The sequence below is a fragment of the Chrysochloris asiatica genome, unplaced genomic scaffold (genome assembly GCF_000296735.1).
Source record: "Chrysochloris asiatica unplaced genomic scaffold, ChrAsi1.0 scaffold00031, whole genome shotgun sequence".
NCBI classification, from domain to species: domain Eukaryota; kingdom Metazoa; phylum Chordata; class Mammalia; order Afrosoricida; family Chrysochloridae; genus Chrysochloris; species Chrysochloris asiatica.
The window spans coordinates 1,110,798-1,131,386 of record NW_006408549.1 but is presented as its reverse complement, the minus strand read 5'-3'; the positions used below and the strand labels follow the sequence as shown (position 1 = coordinate 1,131,386).

General features: G+C 39.2%; 1 protein-coding gene across 2 annotated transcripts in view; it reads left to right on the top strand.

Moving 5' to 3' along the window:
- Positions 1-20,589, top strand: part of VPS13B (vacuolar protein sorting 13 homolog B (yeast)) — a 1,072,080-nt gene that overhangs the window by 950,461 nt on the left and 101,030 nt on the right. For both annotated transcript variants that reach the window (XM_006859183.1, XM_006859184.1), the window contains exon 43: positions 5,018-5,173. In XM_006859183.1, coding sequence (XP_006859245.1) covers positions 5,018-5,173 — 156 coding nt within the window. The remainder of the gene's footprint in view (positions 1-5,017; positions 5,174-20,589) is intronic.

Below are 20,589 nucleotides of genomic sequence, written 5' to 3'. Positions count from 1 at the left end.
TCCTTCTTAGGCCTCAGTGACATTCAACAGCCTTCGCTCAAAGCACCAGAGTCTCCCTTCGTCTGTCCCAATAGCATGGACTGCAGACTCACACAGCCAGCTGCCTCACCCTAAAAAATTGAGTTACAGCTTCTTCAGATTTGTTCCTTTCCTGTGTTCCCTACTTAGGGTGTCACCCAGCCCTACCCCAGAATGACTGATGGACAAGTAGTTTAGAAGTTAGCAGGTCGGTTCTCCAGCTTCTGTGCCACCCTCCTCTTCTATCCAAATTGTGGGCTCACCCTGACTGTCCAACACCTCAGCTGCCTTCAGTGTCCTGAGATCTCAGTCTGTGCTTGTTTTTATTCACAGGTCAGTGGGCTACTTGCTGGGGGAGCAAATGGGAATGTCCACTCACTTGGTCATCTTGCTCTGCCCTTGCTCCTACTGTTCTTTTTCAGGATTGCTCTATTTGGGGCCCCTTGTCATTCCATATACATTTGAGGATTGGCCAGTTCGTTTCTGCAAAGAAGGCTATTGGAATTTTGATAGATATTGCTTTGGGTGGTATTTACATCTTAACACTATTAAGTCTTAGAATCCATAAACATGCAATGTTCTTCCATTTATTTCGGTTTTTGTCTTTTGTTTGGGTTTTTTTTTTTTTTTCATTTTAATAATGGTTTGTAGTTTTCAGTGTATACAAGTCTTTCATTTTCCTGACTTAAATATATTTCTAGATACTTTATTTTTTGAGGTGATATTGTCAATGTAATTATTGCCTTAATTTTCTTTTCAGAATGTTCATTGCTGATGTGTAGAAGCCCACCTGCTTTTTTTTTTTTTTTAATGTTTTGAGATAGTCTTGTTTGGTAGCCCTTTTACTTTCTTCTCCCCCATATTCCTGGTGTACATTACTCTCATCATGACTGTTGGAGTTGCCTTCCTGCTTCCATGTTCCACTATGGGTCTTCTATCAACTTATTGCTTGCCTCTGCAGATCCATGGTTACTCACTAATTCTTGACTCACGCACAGATTCCTTACCTTAGCAAACTAGTGCTGGCCACAGTTTAGATCTCCCTGCCTGGCCTTATCCCCAACTCCTACTTTCATGTTCCCTTTTGCCAGTCAATCAAGACTGCTAACTTTGCTCCATATGTACTTTCTGCGTTCATATCTCAATTTGTTCTGTTGGCCTGGAAATGAACTCTCATCTCTGCTGGTTGAACCCTACCTAAATCCTGGAGACCCAGCTACTTTATGAAACTTTGCTAATCACAGAAGCTTGAAACAGCTTTTTCTGAACTCCTGCAACACTTTGTACCTCTCCCAAGGCATCTGGCCATGTCTTATTTTTACTATAGGAGTATAGCTTCCTTATGAGGCAAAGAGCACCTTTCATCCAATTTAGGAGGGGGCTTCAAAGAGTTTGTGGAAAAATTGCATTATCATGTACTTCCATTTTTTTCCCATGAATTTTTCTAAGCACTCACATATTTCCTTGATGATACCTAACATATTTCCTTTATGAATAATGAAAATGTATTGAATGAATGAGAGAAAGAATTTTAAGAATTAAAATCAAATAGTATCACTTTTATACTTTTTATGTCTGATTTTTATAGTTCCTTCTATGAGATGGCTTCCAAAAGTTCATGGAAATATTCCATTATCTTTTAATTCTAGTTTTCCATGAACTTTCTGAAGCTCCCATGTAGATCTAATTGAAATAGATGTGTGAATATTTGTAATGAAATGGAGACTTTGCAGTGCAGGCAGTCCCCAACTTATGACATATTCTAGTTTTAACAAATTGCACTTACAACCTGGGTTTGTTTGTTTGTTTGTGTTTTTTGTACATTTTAGCAGTAATGTGTACTACATACAATGTTATATACATACAAAATATATATATACATACAAAATATATCTGTGAGTTTTTGTGCAATGTTTCTAGCCCCCAAAGACTAAGACTGTGTTTATAAAGATAATGAAATTAAAAGGCAATAATAATGAGTATTTGACTGGCTTCAGAGTTGAATTATGGCAGAGTCACCAAAATGCAACCCCATCGTAAATAGGGCAGTGAAATTAGGTAAACAGAACCTCCCATTTCCACTTGATATCCGTGAGTATCTGAGCAGTGTTAGTCAATGCCCAAACCCACGGGTACATACATAATCACTGGCGGTAACAGCATGGGGGTTAGGGGAGTGACTAGACCACTCCTATTGTAGTTAAGTGCCTTCAAGTCGGTTCTGACTCATAGCGACCCTGTGTAGGGTTTCCAAGGAGCAGCTGGTGGATTTGAACTTCCAACCTTATGGTTCACAGTCCAGTGCTGATCCTACAGTGTCACACCAGGAGTCCCAGAATGCTTCTAGGCTTCCTGAATATCTTTTTATAAATTTCCTCTCAGTAATTGGATTCCTTACATATCTAATTCAGTTACATACATCTAACTGCCCATAATATATAGATGCTTTTTAACATAGACCAAACATCACAAATACCCAACTGACGATGCATGTAGTAAGAAGTGTTATGTTTTTCTCCCTCTTAGCTTTTTGCTGTGAACAAAACCCAAATGTGTCTGAATTTTCACAATTCAAAGAAAACATCTGTGCTATCATTGTGGAAACAAATAGCTGCCAGGTGAAATCTGACAGCATATTCCTTGGTGGCATTCACTCATTAAAAGCTGTGTACACAGAGTGGACAGCTGTCTGAAACTGAGCTCATATGCAAATGTAAATGCTCCTCAATTAAAGCTACATTGTATATATTAAATGTTTCTTCAGAGTCCATGGAATTTTCAGGAAAAATATAGTTGAGCTTGACCTTAAGAACCATGCCTCATTATCATTTTGTCATTTCTAGCTACCAGTCTCTCCAAAGAAAACAACTTTCTTGTTTCTTTTAGTTGTGTGTGTGCCATGAGCTTTATTCCCCATTTGATGCTATAAAAAAAATTTTTTAAAAAAAAGCTAACATAGTTCCAAACTCTGCTGCTATTTTCCTTTTCCTTTTTTTACTTCCTGTAACTAATATTTAAACATCAAAGATACTCGGTTACTTTTATGTTGTGAATGTACTTTAGACCACATTTCCCCTAAAGGTATATACTGTCCAGGATTTTTCTGTTTGGTTTTTCTTTGTTTGTTCTTAGCCTTCTTTTTTAGAAGTCCTACGAATGATAGAGGAGAAAGATCAGGCTTTCTACTCCCATAAAGATTTACACCCTCGGAAACCCTGTACAGGGTCGCTATGGGTCGGAACCAACTCGACGGCACTTAACAACAACAATGAATGATACCCTTCTGATTCATATCATTGATTGTTGTATAGAGATCTACAATAGGGCCTTATTAATAGCAGGAAGACTGTTCCCCATACTTACAAAAACTTTAAGTATTTTCAAAGCCCAGTTTATTCGGCTACCAAAAATCACATTGGACTCTCCCTAACGCTAATGGAATTCCTGGTGATTCTAGCAGTGAGCAGCTGCTGACTAGAAGGCTGGAGGTTTGAGTCCACCCAGAAACTCCTTTGAAGGAAAGCCAGGCATCTTATTTTTTTCTTTTTTAAATGAGCCATTGAAAACCCCTACAGAGCACAGTTCTTTTCTGATGCCCATAGAGTTACCATGAGTTGGAATCAACTTAACAGCTCCTCATACTGGCACCTAATGTTAAAAACAAAACCTGTAGTGTATATATATTTTAAGGATCTATTATATATATATGGAGTTCTGGTGTGGTACTACAGGATAAGCCCTGGACTGCTAAGTGAAAGGTCAGCAGTTCGAATCTACCAGCTGCTTCTCAGAAACCCTAAACAGGATCACTGTGAGTTGTAACCCATTCAATGGCACTATTAACAACATCGGGCTGCAAACCTTAAGGTCAGCGGTTCGAAACTACCAGCCGCTCCGCGGGAGAAAGATGAGGCTTTCTACTCCCGTAAAGATTTACACCCTCAGAAACCCTGTACAGGGTCGCTATGGGTCGGAACCGACTCAATGGCATTTAACAACAAATATGAAGGAAGATATTAAATTGTTTGTATGTAATATATTTTTTCCTAAAATGCTGATTCTATTTACAGATCATACAGAACATTGCTTATTTTAAACATGTAGCCTGAAAAAGCAGTAATTATTATGTGTTGTTTAGAGTAAGAGTGGAAAAAAATAAGTATTGGACTCACCATGAAAGAAATACAACTGGAACCCAAAGTTATGACTCAGAATAAGTAAATAAAAATATGGACCATTAGATTCAATGGGTAAAAGATACAATAAATGCTTTTTTTTTTTAAGTAGGAAATTGAAAGATGTTTTCTTTCGTATTCAAAAAGTTAGAGGTATTTCTAATTTGATACATGCAATTGTCTCTTGTTTTTGTTGTTAAATGCTGTTGAGTTGGTTCTGACTCACAGCAACCCTGTATAGGATTTCCAAAGAGTGGTTGGTGATTTGAACTCCTGACCTTGCATTTAGCAGTCTAGTGCTTATCCTACAGAACCATACCAGGACTCTTAAAGAGCATATATTAAATGCAGTAAATTGTCCAACTGCTATTTTCTTTATCAAAATAAAATATAAAGAATGGCAATGGAGTGTCAAAAACAATGCCACAAACCAAATTTATCATTAATGACTGTCTAGCCATAAGGAAGATTGAATCATCAGCCAAGACCAATGTTCTTTGATCTCACGTTTCAACTTTCTTGTCCTCCAGATGAATGAAATGGTCTTTTCTCAAATGTTCAACAGACCATTTACCATTTGATAGGACAATTATTTTTAAGAAGGTTTAAAATGTGATCTGAAAAACCACATTGACTCTATGTGGCATATGTGCTATTCTTAGCCTGGTTGAATAAGCTGGAAATGGATGAATAATGCAGGTTAGAAAGAAAACAGATGCTAAATATTACAAATAAGAAGGTTTTCCAGCAGTAAGACTTTCTTTTTAGTACTAGATTTTTGTTGGCACTTGTGGCATTATGACGATTATTGTTTTTCCTTCCAGCTGTTACACATCTGTATTGAAGGTTGGGGCAATTGGCGTTGGTCAGAACCCTTCAGCGTGGACCATGCCGGAACTTTTATTAGAACAATTCAATACAAGGGTCGAACTGCTTCACTTATCATCAAGGTTCAGCAACTCAGTGGAGTGCAAAAACAGGTATGTCTCCTTGTGTTCACACTGCAGACAACTCTTAATTTGATGTTATGCAGGGGAAACAAAGGAAAGCATTCATAATAATTTTAAACACTCACTGTGATTACGCCTGCTCGTGCCTATAGTGCCAGGCACCAAAACACTTAATAAGTGCTTGCCGGTGATTCTGATGCTGGTGGTGGCATCAAACCCTTGTCCCATAGTCTTTTACAAGAGCTGCTAACGAGCAGTAAAATTTACTGATTTTCGCCTCACCTCTTCTCCCTGTCACCACCTACCGTCTGGTGGAGGTGCTAATGAGCTGTGAAATGGACAAAAGGCCTTTATTGAGAAGGAAAAGAAGCCCAGGACAGTGGGGACTCTGGATAGCCCAACAGTGGATACCCAAGACTTGATTCTCAGAGCTGTAAGAATAATCAGTGTAGAAGTGTGGTGGGACTTTCCCAGGACAGAGTGGGCCTAGGTCTCCAGCAAGATTTTCTTTTCCTCAGAGTTAATATGAACTCTAGTAAAAATGCATTGCAGTCTAGCTCTTGGCATATAAAACATCAACTCTCAGCACATATTTTTACGTATTTTATAAAACTTCCTTTTGGCTGTTTTTGAAGTTCTAAAATGGCAAAGGGGAAAAAAGTATCTGACACTTTTTTGTGTGTTCTTAAGATGTGAAAATGTGGTTTTTAAACGATGTTTTCAAGCGTGGAGCATATGACAAGAGTAGAATGGGGAAAAAAGGAAGTATTTAACTGCTAAAACGGACTTCACTGAACATATAATAACTGGATTTGTCATAAGAGTTTTTCACATATACATCTGCATCTGGATTGTAACAATCTATCCAGTGCTTATGTGAACTGAGGATGTGATAGAAACAGCATTCTGTCCCTGGAAAGGGGAGTGTGCCTTACCAAGCAACTGGGATTATGCTGTTGCTGTATGCCAAGAACAAGCAGGAAGCAACTGGTAAGGTGATCAGTAGGACCCCTAATAATTCTCAGTCTGCATCTAACCAGAGAGCTAGGCTTCATGTTCTTATTATTTATGATTATTTATTATTTAGAAATTATTTATGATGATTATTTATTACTTAGAAATGGAAAGAAAGCTACAACAGAGCTTTTTGTAGTTAAGTGTGTTGTGTCGACTCAGACTCATAGTGACCCTCTGCACAACAGAGCAAAACACTGTCCAGTCCTGAGCCATCCTCCCAGTTGTTGTTACACTTGATCCCATTGCTGCTGCCTCTCATTGGGGGTCTTGTTCTTTTGCATTGACCCTCCGCTTTATCAAGCACATATATCTTTCTCCAGGGTCTGGTCCCTCCTGATAATATGTTCGGAGTATGAGAGACAAAGTCTGGCCATCCTGGTTTCTAAGGAACATTCTGGCTATAGTTCTTTGAAGATGATTTGTTGGTTCTTCCGGAAGTCCAGGGTACTTTCTGTATTCTTCTCGAACACTGTGACTCAAATGCAGCAGCAGAGGAGTCCCAGAAATAGAAGCATGTAAGAGTATTCCCAATAATCTGATTAGCCCTCAGGGTATTTATTGATTACCATGGAACAAGACCCCTTAATGACTGAAAGATTGGCAGTTTGAGTCCACCCAGAGGTTCCTCTGAAGAAAGAGCTGGTTATCTAATTCTGAAAGATCAGCCACTCAAAACTATATTGACCACAGCACCCTAATGTATATGGGGTCACCTTAAGTTGGAATCAATGAGGTGACAACTGGTTTGAGTTTAGAATGAAACAGTAAAATGGAAGATGTGATATAATTCCTACTCTGAAATTGGAATGTGTAGAACTCAATAATGCATGCAACTGACATTAAGTATGAAGAGAAATTTAGAGATTTTACCATAGACTATATGACTTAAAGGAGCTCTGGTAGCGTAGTGGTTACGAATCAGGCTGTGAACCGCAAGGTCAGCAGTTCCAAACTACCAGCTGCTCCGTGGGAGGAAGATGAGGCTTTCTGCTCCCGTAAACATTTACAGCCTCAGAAACCCTGTTCAGTGTCGCTATGGGTTAGAACCGACTCAATGACACTTAACAACAACAACATATGACTTAAGCCGGGCTTTGATATAAATGTGTAGTTGGATTATGAGCGAGCTTTCCAAATAGGAAGTGAAATATAAACAAAGACACAAATCTGGGAAGAGTGAGTCTGATTGAAGGATTCCTGAAGGGACCATCCTAGCTAGGATTAGCTCTGAGCTAGAGGGTCAAAAGAACTAAGTGTCACTGACTCCCACCTGCCTTCAGAATCTGCTCTTTCATGAATCTGCTCTTAACATCTGCTAAATAAATACATCCTTGTTTGATTCTGTTCATCATGGTCTTAGAAGCATGCCTTAGCCATCTTTTCAGTCACCAGCATGCCTGAGAAATGGTCCTTCATCACTTGTTTCAGTGCCTGTTCTTCAGATGACGTGAGGCATACTCTTCCACTGGGCATCCCTTCCCATTGTCAGTTGCTTCCAGATATTGCGAACTTTTTTCCCCACATTTTTAGCCAAAAGATATCACCATTCAGTCAGCTTTTACCATTTCCCATAACTCTCAAGACTTAACACAGCAAATATAGAACAACTTATTGTGAGGACTCCACAAGTCAACTCTTTATGAGAAGCCTTCAGAAACACAATGAAAGTGAGCATGTTACCCCTTAGTCTCCTTCTGTGTAGGCCAGTGCTTCTCAAACATGAGTTTGCATCAGAAACCGCTAGAGGGCTGGTTAAGACACAGATTGCTGGGACCATCTCCTGGTTTCAATACATCTGGAGTGTAGCCTGAGATTTTTGTTTCTAAGAAGTTTCTAACAAGTCCCCAGATGATGTTGATGCTGCTGATCCAGCAGCTATACTTTGACTACCAAAGCTATCGTCTCACATTCTCCAGTTCCCTCAACTCTTTTGCATGTGGTTGATAGAACATTTGCCAGTAAGTAGAATGTCAGGACCCTCCCTAGAGATATTATTGTAATGATATCACGTGGTAATTAAAATCTCAGGCAACCAGCGTCCAAACCCTATCTGTACTCCCTTGCTTGTTGTGTGATCTTCAATGAGTTATTTAACCTCTTTGTGAATTGATTTCCCATCTGTAAAGTGTGAATAGTAATAGTGCCCTCCTGACAAAGTTCACGTGAGGATTAAATGAATTCGTGTAAATAAAGTTCTTATAAGCAGCCTTGGTGGCATAGTGATTAAGTACTTGACTGCTAACTGAAAGATCAGAAGTTCATTCCCATCAGCCACTCTGCAGGAGAAAGTTGTGACAGTCTGCTGTAGTGAAGATTTACAGCCTTGCAAACCACATGGGTCAGCTCTACTCCGTCCAGCTGTTGTAGTGTTTCTGAGGAGCAGCTGGTGGGTTTGAACTGCTGACCTGTGGGTCACCGTCCAGTGCTGATCCTATAGCTCCACACCAGGAGTCTAACTGTAAGTCAAAATCAGCTCAGTGGCAGTGGGTTTTTTAAAGTGCTTTACAACAGTTTCTGGCCACTGAAACAGCCCAATAAAATTTAGTTTCTATTATGGTGTGAGAAACATTGTCAATATCAACAAACACTCAAGAATCCAATCTGTACTCATTTTAGTGAGAGTGAGGTTTTCTTTATTCGATTTTTCAAAATTGGTACCCAACCCAGTAGACATGAGCAGACATGCCGCATGGCCAACCCGTACAGAGTTTTATTCCCCTCACTCGAAAAAGCCCCTCCTCCAGTTCCCCTTTTACTGGGTATTGTGGAGTTTACAGTCTACCCCAAACGTACCATTTTCCCTCCCCGCAGTTTCACAGTTTAGCCTGAATTGTGTACATGGCATGGCCTTTAATGACTGTATTCTTATTTAAAGTTCCTAGTCCTAAAACAGATTTATTTCCCCCCTCCCCCAGTTCATCCTGTTTGCATATCCCTGGGTGTGAATCAACAATCTATGTCTGGTCTAGCAATCTATTGCACCCTTTATTCCTAAAGATGGACCATCTTGAGAATTTCTCACAAATCTCCTCATTTCTCTTTACACTTATTGGTCTCATCTCCATTAATTCCTCTTAAATCCTCATAAAGTGTGTCATTTCTGGATGTTCCTAAGAGGAGAGCTAGCTATGCCTGTATTAGGTTGCTTCATACTTGAGCCTGACATGATATTACTTAAACATGTACTACCGAAAACGCACAGGCCCCATTTTCCTCTTATATCATGAATTAAAAAGCAAAAATATTTGATATACACATAAATGTCTAAAATCCAGTCTTCAGCCCGTAGGCACACAGCCTCATTCAGTCCATGGGCCTAGAGTCTATAGCTACTCCGTCTTTCCATGTCATATAAAAAAAATGTATTTTATTAAAAGTCTTGCAAAGTTTTGCCTCTCCTTGATTTATTAATGATTATAAAAGATTTCCCAACCCTAATATTTATTGCCTATATGACTTCAGGTACATTTATTAACCTTTGTGTCCCTCATATTCTTCTTGTAAAGGAAAGCACACAATAAATGTAATAAAACTATGGTAAATGTTTTCAAAATAGAAGTGTAAGAAAGAAAACAAAAATTACCATTGTACAATCCAAATAAGTATCATTATTGCTTTAGTGTATATTTTTCTACTCTTATCATCTATATCTCCTTTTTGACTAAGAAGCTCAGATTGTAATTCAAGTTTTTCAACCTATTTTTTTTTCCCACTTAGGGTTATATAATGAATATCTCCTCAGGTTATTTAAATTTCTCTGAAGTTATATTTTTAATGGCTACATAATAATTTGTCATAGAGCAAAATCATGGAGTCTGCTTAAAGTAGAAACGAGAAGTTTATTGAAGGGATAGAGCAATGCAGAAATCAGAGTAGTACAGAACAATCATCCAGCTGCAAAGTGCTCCAACTTCCTGGAGCTGAGAGGAGATTTGCAGTAAAAAGCAGGAGCTACTTAGCAGTATTCTGTTGATTGACCTTCCCTTGACTTGCCCAAATTTGTGTATACATAGTCACATTTTTGCAAAGACTGTTTTCTCTGACCCTCCCTGCGCTTACCGGGACTGGACTTGTCTAAGCACGGCTACATTGTCTGTTCAGCAAACTGCTAAAATTAACACAAGGCTTATAGCTTTAAAGCAGAAGCAGAAGTGAAGAAAACAAAGTGAATTTCAATTTGTCCCTGCATAATCCATTTTATGTTGTCAAGCACCCAGATTTTGAAGTGCCCTTATACATTTTAAAGTAGAATCAAAAGCCTGAAACAAATTAGAGTCTATAGAGGTAAGATGGTGAGTCATTTATGGATAGGCTTGAATGCCTCAGTTTTGAAGTACTCTTAAACATCTGACAAAATGGAGTTTGACCTGCCTCTTGTCTTAGCCATCCAGGGACTGTCAAACACCTTAGATTTTAAATACTCTTAAATCTGCTGCACAAGACCTTTTTAAAGTGTTGAAGAACAAAGATGTCAGCTTGAGGTCAAACTCAGGTGCACCTGACCCAAGCCATGATATTTTCAGTAACTTCAGATGCATGCGAAAGCTGGACAGTGAATAAGGAAGACCATAGAAGAATTGATGCATTTGAGTTACGGTGTTGGAGGAGAATATTGAAAGTGCCGTGGGCTGCCAAAAGAACCAATAGATCCGTTTTGGAAGAAGTGCAGCCAGAGTGCTTCTTGGAGGCCAAGAGGGCCAAACTTCGTCTCTCATACTTCGGACATATTGTCTGGAGGGACCAGTCACTGGAGAAGGATATCACGTTTGGTAAGGTGGAGGGTCAGAAAGAAAGAGGAAGACCCCCAACAAGATGGATTAGCCAAGTGGCATCATCGATGGACTCAAGCATGGCAACAGTAGTGAGGTTGACCCAGGATCAGGCAGTGTTTTATTCTGCTGTGCATAAGGTCGCTATGGGTCGGTACTGACTCGATGGCACCTAATAACAACAACAACAACACATCCTCTGGAGCCCTCATGGGTGGTGCTGCAGGATCCTGTACTGGACTGAAAGGTCTGTTTAAACTGCAAGGTCATGGTCCAAATTCACCAGCCGCTCTTCAGAAACCCTACATAGGGCCACTATGAGTCTGAACCAACTCGACGACACTTAACAACACATCATCTAAGGAGCTCTGGTGGCATAGTGGGTTATGTGTTGGACTGCTAACCACAGGTCAGCGATTTAAATTCACCAGCTGCTACGCAGAAGAAAGGTGTGAGGGTTTCTGCTCCCATAAAAACTTACAGCCCCAGAAACCCTATACCAGGTCTGTATGACTCAGAACTGACTCGTCTGCACACAACCATCACCACCACTAGACAGCCTTCCCTTTTGATGACGCCCCTGCTAGGAGGCACTGGTCACTCACAATGAAGTGTCCTTTGTGAGGATTTACCTGGAAGATGTGACATAGCTACTTGTCAGGTGCAAGCTTTTAATACCCCAGACACTGCTAGACCAGGCACCATCTAATTGATCCTCCTACAGTGCTAGGAATACTGGTGTGGTGCTGTAGGATAAGCACTGGACTGCTAACCACAGTGTTATCTGTTCAAACCTACCAGCCACTCCTTGGAAACCCTATACAAGGTTGCTGTGCATTGGAACAGGCTCAGCAGCACTTAACAACAATAAAAACGATGCTGATAGACCTCATTCTCAGACTGAATAAATTAAGCCTAAGAGACTGTATAGAGTGGGACCAGATTCCAAGGAAGAATCTGACAGAGGCCATTCTAAGAGTAATCTCATCTGTCATTTTTGTTTCCTCAAAATACATAATATATTGCATGGCATGAAGAGTAGCTGACTTATAGACGTTGGAAACATATTTCATAAAACATTTGGTAAGACCTGCAATACTTATAATGGTTATTAAAATTTAATTCCAGTCTATATAGTTTTCCATAATCAGAACTCAAATTTTTCAGGTAGCCAACTAAAGGTAAGAGTCATAAAAGGAGGATGCAAGTAGCGTATTGGCATATTTTTTTCTTTATCTTATTCTGTTCTGGAAAATTTATTGATCATGTGCAACAAGATCTTGAGGACTCTGGCACATGCACCACCTCTCTGGGGTAGAAGGAAATCTAAAGCAATTCACTTTGGCGAGAGAATTTACAGATTTTTGTTGAGCTCCATAACTATTTAATGACTCTATTGAGGCAGACAGATCATGGAAACTTCATTCTAATTCAGCTACTTCATAAAAAGAGAAAAAGTACCCTCAGCATCTAGATCCCATTCCTGGATTTAGTTAAATGGGATTGTAATCACCATAGCAATCAGAGGATTTTGAGGTTTCCCTTTATTTGAAGGTGTATTGGAAGAATGACTGTCTACCTCTTAAAGAAAAATCAGAGATTTTTTGAAGCTAAAATACCATTTGAATGCGGAAACATGTAAATCTCAAAATCTGAAGCTCACAAATCCATATGGTACATATCACACATATTTACTGTGCCATGTAAGGAACTACAAAGTACAATATTCTGATTGCTTTATAATGATTGAGGTCAGTTAAAGGTAGGACAAAGAACTGTGATTATCAATTTTAGTGATATTGTAATATAAGTGGAATATATTGATTGGCTAAAAGACAGAATTAAAATGTATATGATCTTGGAGAAGTCCTTATGACCAATCACAAAACAGTGACATGTTGGATATTTTAGGAACAGGTTGTTAAGAGTTTACTTACCTCCTGGAGTGATCTGGTACAGAGTTTTCATAAGGTGTTGGTTGCTGATGTTGTTAAGTGCCATAAATCCAGTTCTAACTCATAGTGACCCTGTATAGGGTTTCCAAGGGGTGCTGGTGGGTTTGACCTTCTGGCCTTGTGATTAACAGTTGTTGTTGTCAAGTGCCATCGAGTTGATTCCGACCCATAGTGACCCTGTATGGGTTTTCCAAGGAGCAGCTGGTGAGCTTGAACCACCGACCTTGCAGTTCAAACGTCTTTGCAGTCTGGTGTATTAACCCACAGCACCACACCAGGACTCCATTAATAGTTAGTGCTTATTAAATAGTGCCATACTAGGATTCCAAGGTGTTGGTTAGAGACCTCATAATATTTAGTATCCACATTCTTCACCTGAAGAAAGAAAACCATCTCCTTAATGATAAGATTGGTTCCTAAGCAACTGGGTTTAAATCTGTGAAAGTTATCCTCAGCCTTCACATGACTTCAGCCATTTTATTTTAGGACAGATGTCTCTTTTTATTTTAGAGCCCCCCTCATTTGATCACAATCTTGAGGCCACTAGTCCAATGAAGGCTTTCATCATAGTTACAAATATCTAGGGACACTCCTGATGTCCTGGTGTGGTGGTTGTAGGCTACAATGATAAGCACTCTGCCATATAGTTGGTTTGAACAGCAGTGTTGGTGGGTTAAACTTACCAGCTCCTCCTCAGAAATTCTATACAGGGTGGCTATGACTTGGAACCAACTCTAGGCACTTTTCAGCAACAACAGGGGCACTCCTAGTTTGCCTAAAGTGCATTAGTCAGTCATGTTCTTGCCATCGAGGCAAGGTAGTACCTAAGAAAAGTTGGTTGGCAGGACTAGGACCTCCAGTGGCCAAGGTAATGGGAACACTGCATAGAACGGTGTAACCAAAGACTGCATCTTCACTCGCTGCCATTTTGGTCAAATTAATGTGTATCAACTGTGGTTCAGTCAGGGAGTTGTCACAGACAGACAGTCATTTCAGGAACATTGGAACATACTTTGTTTCATTGTTAAGGATGGCAAATTTTAAACCCATCTAAAATCATGGAACTTGAGACCAGGGGCAGTAGTTGCAGTGGAGTCACTTGTGTATGGAATGTAGCATGGCAGAGCCATGTTTGATAGAGGACAAGTTAAAGCAAGAGATCAGTGGTACGGAAGAACCAAGGGGTTGCCAAATCGGACTCATAAGAATCTTATGATGATGGTATCATCATCTATGGAGGCAGGTGGGGTACAAGGCTGTAATTATGTGTAGGAGCAGCAAAAAGGCCAAAGTTACTGAAGCCTGAATGGAGAAAATGGTGGTAAATCTGACAGTTTAATTTTGGGCAGCAGCTACTGTTTGTACTAGGCTAATGAAAGCATTTTCATCCCATATTTTAGTAGGAATTAGAAGTAGTAGCAAAATAAAATTTTAAACAATTCATAATGTTAGAGCATGAACTGAAAGTGGTACAGTAAGGCATGTGTCATAAAAATCACTGCTATGATAACGTAAAACCTTCATCTACTTGCATGAAGAAATGTTTTCCCAAGTAATAAACCCTAGTTGGAAAAATAAACCTACTTCAAAGGCAATAATTACTGAGCAAAATACAATAATCTCAATAGCTTGTATTACCAAAACCAAGATAAAACCTATCTGATCTTGTATAGAAATTAGCTTGAGAAAAACTGTAATTATAAAGCAGAGTCCGAAAAAGTCATACCATGCATCAAGTCTTGTTCCATCGTCTTGGAATCAGCTGTCTATATCCAGAGTCAATCTGCTTATGGTCCAGTATATATGTAAGTTTGAGTTTTCATTTTCTATTGGCCTGGGAAGTCCAAACAGATTTGGCTTCTTTCTGTTGCAATGAATGAATCCAAGGTTTGACCCCCAATTTGGCTGCACAAGAATTGATGAAGAGGACTAAGTATATTCCCTTCCAGTAAGATTCTAAAGAGTCCTTTGATGTCTTTTCCAATATACAAAGTCACAAGTAGAAATGTTTGTGGGTTCTAGATATCTAATTTTTTTAAAGGTTTCTTTAACCTGTGAATGATAGTTGTTAGCGAGATGCATTAAAGACTGGCAATATTTTAACAAATAAGCTTGCCCAATATTAAGATCAGCTGACAATATAAGGAAGGATCATACACCTTTCAGTAATTATTTCATGTGGAGTGAGTTTATGAGATCCAAAGTGTATGGATCTCCATTACAAAAAGGACCAAAAGGAGAACTTTAGTTCAAGGTAGAATAAAAGCTTCACAAAGCCTAGCAAATTGGGTTTTAGTTATTCTGTTGGTTCTTCTACTAAAAGAGAAGATTGAAGATGATAAATATGAAATCTCTGGTAAATGGAAAAAATTCTACATAATTCTTTAATAATTTGACCAGTAAATTGAATTTCTTGGTTACTACAAAGAGTTGTCGGTATTCCCCAAAAGGGTATATTTCTAAGGAGCGTTTTTGCTACAAAGTTTGTAGTAGCATTTCAACAAGGAAAAGACTACCCAATGTGAAAATCTCTACACTAATAATGCTACATATTTATAGCTACTAGAAAGTGGACTTTAAATAAAATATCTGTCCTTCAAGCATAGCTCTAGACAGTTTAGGGTTACATCTGGGATGCACCTTGAAGTGTTTCTGGGATTGTACCACGGACAGACGGGACAGTGCCTGGTAACATGTGTTGCAGCTCCACAAAAGCTGTCCCCACCAGAATTTCTTTAGAATTGCACTCGTTTTGTCACATCCCAAGTGACAGCCCTTGTGTAAGACTCGCATTAAAGGAATATGCTGATGTTTAGTCAAGATCAAATTTTCATTAGGTCCCATCCTTAATTTGGTGTCAGAGTCTTGATAATAACTCTCCTTTTCCCTAGCTCTAATTTACATTCTTAAGGCTAATTGTTGATACTTTTAAGGTATTCGAGAGATAATCCAGAGGGATTGTTGTTACTCATAAATAGGATAGTCCCTGCCAGGGACCAGCCTCGACAAATTATTATTTCCATCTCCCTTGATGCCAATAATAAACTGAGAGACAATGTATTTAATTGCTTCATCGGTGTGGTTATCCATTTCAATTTTCCTAAACTGGAGGATTGTTTTCTAAAAGCAGTTCAATGAGAGACTACATGTTCTGCAGACCCAGAGACTATTCATGATGTGGTTATATCCTAGATACAAAGGGTCATGTAAGTTTCTAATTATAGGAAAGTGTAACTATTTTGGTAAAACAATTTTGCCATTGGGTCCAAGTCATAACTTGGTGATTCGATCCTGATAGCATCTAACTTTTTTCTAATCTCTTAGTTCTTTCTTATAAGCAGCCTGTTGGGAATCAAAAAACATTTCTAAAGTGACATGAAAGTCAACTCTGGGTCTTTGATGAGGAGTCTTTAGAGCAAGGGTTTGTCATTGTTTGGGATGCTGTCTGGTTACTGTATCAGCAAGGTTGTTAGCATGGCTCTCAGTTTGTGGAACTTCCCTTGGCTGATGAGCTTGTATTTTGATTACAGCAATTTTGGCAGGGGGCAGTAAATTATTTAAAAGGTAAAGAGCACCGTTGTATTTTTTGTTTTCTTTTAACTTTTTTTGTGTGAATTGGGTAAAGGTTTACAGAGCAGATCATATGTTTTACATTCCACAATTCATACACTTTTATTCCATCTAATTGATTTCAGTCCCCTATATGTAACATCACTTATCCCACATTCTCCCTGTGTTTGTTTCCATTCCTCTTTCTTTCCTAAATCATCTGAACTTTGTCTTTGGGTTAATGTTGCCCTTTTGATCTTAAATGGTTGATTATTGCAAGTTGTGCATACCTCACGAGTGTTATTGTTTGGCTGAAAATTGAACCACAGGGTGAGACTACTAAAAGTCATAGTCTCTGAGTTCCACCAGTGTGTATCTGACCAGTAACCTGGTCATTTTTGTGATTTTGAGTTTTGTTTCATGTTTTTTTTCCTCACTCTATCCAGGACTTTCTAATGTGCTCACTTTCAGAGCAGTTGGTAGTGGTAGCTGGGCACCATCTTGTGCTTCTAGACTCAGGGTCGTGGAGACTGATGCTCATGTGGTCCATTAGCCCATTGGACATGTCCTTGCACCTTTGATTTTCGTCACTCCTCTTTCCTCTGGACAGACAAAAATCAGTAGTTGTCTCGTAGATGGCTGCTCATAAGCTTTTAAGATCCCAATTGATACTACCAAAGTAAGATGTAGAACATTGTCTTTGCGTACTATATTATACCAATTGACCATGGTGTCTCCCAAAACTATGGTCTCCTATGCCTTACTATCAAGGACCTCAGTAGCAGTAGTGGCAACATACTCAGCTTGATAGTGGCTGGTTAGAGGAGGTTTGCACAGGAACCATGTACAAATAAAATTAGGTCAGGGTATGTTAAAGGGGTTTCTGTTTTAGTTTGGTTACAGCATTCTGGTTTTCTAGGATTATCTGGAATGAATCTGGCTTGGTGGCCTCTAGATATTTCTATAAGGGCTGAGCTATTAGGAAAAAATTAGGAATCTAACTCCTGTAGTATTCACAGAGCTCCCAAAACCTTTCGTTTTGATTTTAAGTATAGGAAGAACAAGAATGGTCTCTTTCTGTTTAGGGTAAGTAGAAATACCTTCTACAGAGGCTAGATGTCCTAGATATTTACAGATAGCAGAGCAAGTTTCAGTTTTTCTTTACAGCCCTTATACCTACCAGAAGCTAGATATTTAAGTAACATTATCCTATTAGCAACACAGTCTTATTGGGAAGCTGAACATATTAGCAAGTCATCTACATATGGTACTAAATTTGGAGTTGTTTTTATATTGCAAAGTTAGCAAGACTGTATGAAAGACATGAGTAAAGTTGTTAAGGGGATTCAGGTAACCTCCGATCCGTAATAGTCTGAGTAAACTGCTGGTGTTCCCAAGTGAAAATAAACAAATAATGACTGTTAGGATGCATAGGAATACTGAAAAAAGTGATATAAAAAATCTGTAAAATGCTTGGCCTATGGGGAAACATTAGAAAACAATTGAAGGTTAGGAACTACAGAAAACATAGGCAGAGCAATGTGGTTAATCACATGCAGATCCTGAACAAATCCTCTGTTGTTTGGTCTTTGACAGGCATAATACAAGTTTTAACATGGACTTGTGCAAGGAATAATTAAGCCTTTGATTATCATTCAAGGAAAATTATTGAATAATAAGGATAAGGTCCTCTTTTGTCTCTTGTTTAAAGGGGCACTGAAGGATTTTTGGCAAGAGTTTAGATACATCTATGGGAGAAAGATGAGGTTTTCTGCTCCCGTAAAAATTTACAGCCTCAGAAACCTTATACAGGGTCACTATGAGTCAGATATTGAATGATGCAGAAAGCATCAAGAGAAGATGGAAGGAATACACAGAGTCACTGTACCAAAAAGAAATGGTTAATGTTCAACCATTCCAAGAGCTACCATATGATCAAGAGCCAATGATACTGAAGGAGGAAGTCCAAGGTGCATTGAAGAATTGTCAAAGAACAAGGCACCAGGAATTGATAGAATGAAAATTGAAATCTTTCAAGAAAGTGAGGCTGCACAGGAGGCACTCACTCATCTCTGCCAAGAAATTTGGAAGGCAACTATCTGGCCGACTGATTGGAAGAGATCCATATTTGTGCCCATTCCAAAGAGATGTGACCCAACAGAATGCAGAAATCATCGGACAATCTCTTTGATATCCCACGCGAGTAAAGTTTTACTAAAGGTAATACAGAAATGGCTACAATCATACATTGACAGAGAACTCCCAGAGGTTCAAGATGAATTCATAAGAGGCCATGGAATGAGGGATATCATTGCTGATGTCCGATGGGTCTTGGCTGAAAGCAGAGACTATCAGAAAGCTGTTTACCTGTGCTTTATTGACTGTGCAAAGGCTTTCAATTGTGTGGATCATGACAAGCTATGGACAACATTGTGAAGTATGAGTTTTCCGGAACACTTAATTGTGCTCATGAGGAATCTGTACCTGGACCTAGAAGCAGTTATTCGAACAGAGCATGGGAACACTGAATGATTTAAAATTAAAAAAGGTGTGTGACAAGGTTGTATTCTTGCACCATACTTATTCAACCTATATGCTGAGCAAATAATCCTAGAAGCTGGGTTCTATGAAGAAAAACGTGGCATCACGATTGGAGGAAGACTCATTAACAACCTGTGATATGCAGATGATACAACCTTGCTTGCTGAAAGTGAAGAGGACTTAAAACATTTACTGATGAAGATCAAAGAGCACAGCCTTCGGTATAGATTACATTTCAATGTCAAGAAAACAAAAATCCTCACCACTGGACCAATAAACAACATTCTTATCAACGGAGAAAAGATTGAAGTTGTCAAGGACTTCATTCTTCTTGGATCAACTATCAACAATCACGGAAGCAGCAGTCAAGAAATCAAACGATGTATTGCATTAGGCACATCTGCTGCACAAGACCTTGTTGAAGAGCAAAGATGTCAGCTTGATGACTAAGGTGCGCCTGACCCAAGCCATGGTATTTTCAATAGCCTCATATGCATGCAAAAGCTGGACAGTGAATAAGGAAGACTGTAGAAGAATTGATGCTTTTGAGTTATGGTGTTGGAGGAGAATATTGAAAGTGCCATAGGCTACTAAAAGAATAGATCTGTGTTGGAAGAAGTGCAGCCAGAGTGCTCCTTGGAGGCCAGGATGGCCAAACTTCGTCTGTCATACTTTGGACATATTGTAAGGAGGGGCTAGTCACTGGAGAAGGATATCATGTTTAGTAAGATGGAGGGTCAGAGAAAAAGAGGAAGACCCCCAACAAGATGGATTGGCCAAGTGGCAACATCAGTGGACTCAAGCATGGCAACAGTAGTGATGTTGGCCCAGGATCGGGCGGTGTTTCGTTCTGCTGTGCATAAGGTCGCTATGGGTCGGTACTGACTCAATGGCACCTAACAACAACAACAATGAGTCAGAACCAACTCCACAGCACACCACCACTACCACAGCACCCAAATTTTATATACAGCTGATAGGACTTAGCCTACATTGGTAAGTTTGCTGGTACATAAGTCCTCAGGAAAGGACAAGAAAATGTCATGAGTACTATTAATTAAAATGAAACCTTGTGAAGGAGGGTTGTGGTGAGAACCTGCATATACCAATAGTCTGATTCTACAAAGTGAGGGGCATTGGGTATGCTTAAGAATATTCTCCTTTTTCTTTAAATTACAAATAACAACTTCATTTAGGAAAAAAGTCTCTTCCTAACAAGTTAACCAAGATGTCAAGGCTGAGTAAAAAGGGATACATATCTTCAGCAGGCTCTAAAGATATTAGGACCAGTTCAGAATTAATTAATATTTGTTCCTGATTAGGATCCCCCACTATCATTTGAGGTCTTAGTATACCAGGGCAAGGATTTTTGCAAGTTAATGGGGTTTATGACAGATAAGGTAGTTACATTGTCCATTAAAAATTTGGAACACTCTCTACTTATTTGGGAGTCCTGGTATGGTGCTTTAAAATCAGCGCTGAACGACAAGTTCACTGGGTCAAACTTGCCGCTCGCTCCTTGGACACAATACAGGGTCACCATGAGTCACTATTTTCAATAACCGCATATGCATGCGAAAGCTGGACAATGAATAAGGAAGACCGTAGAAGAATT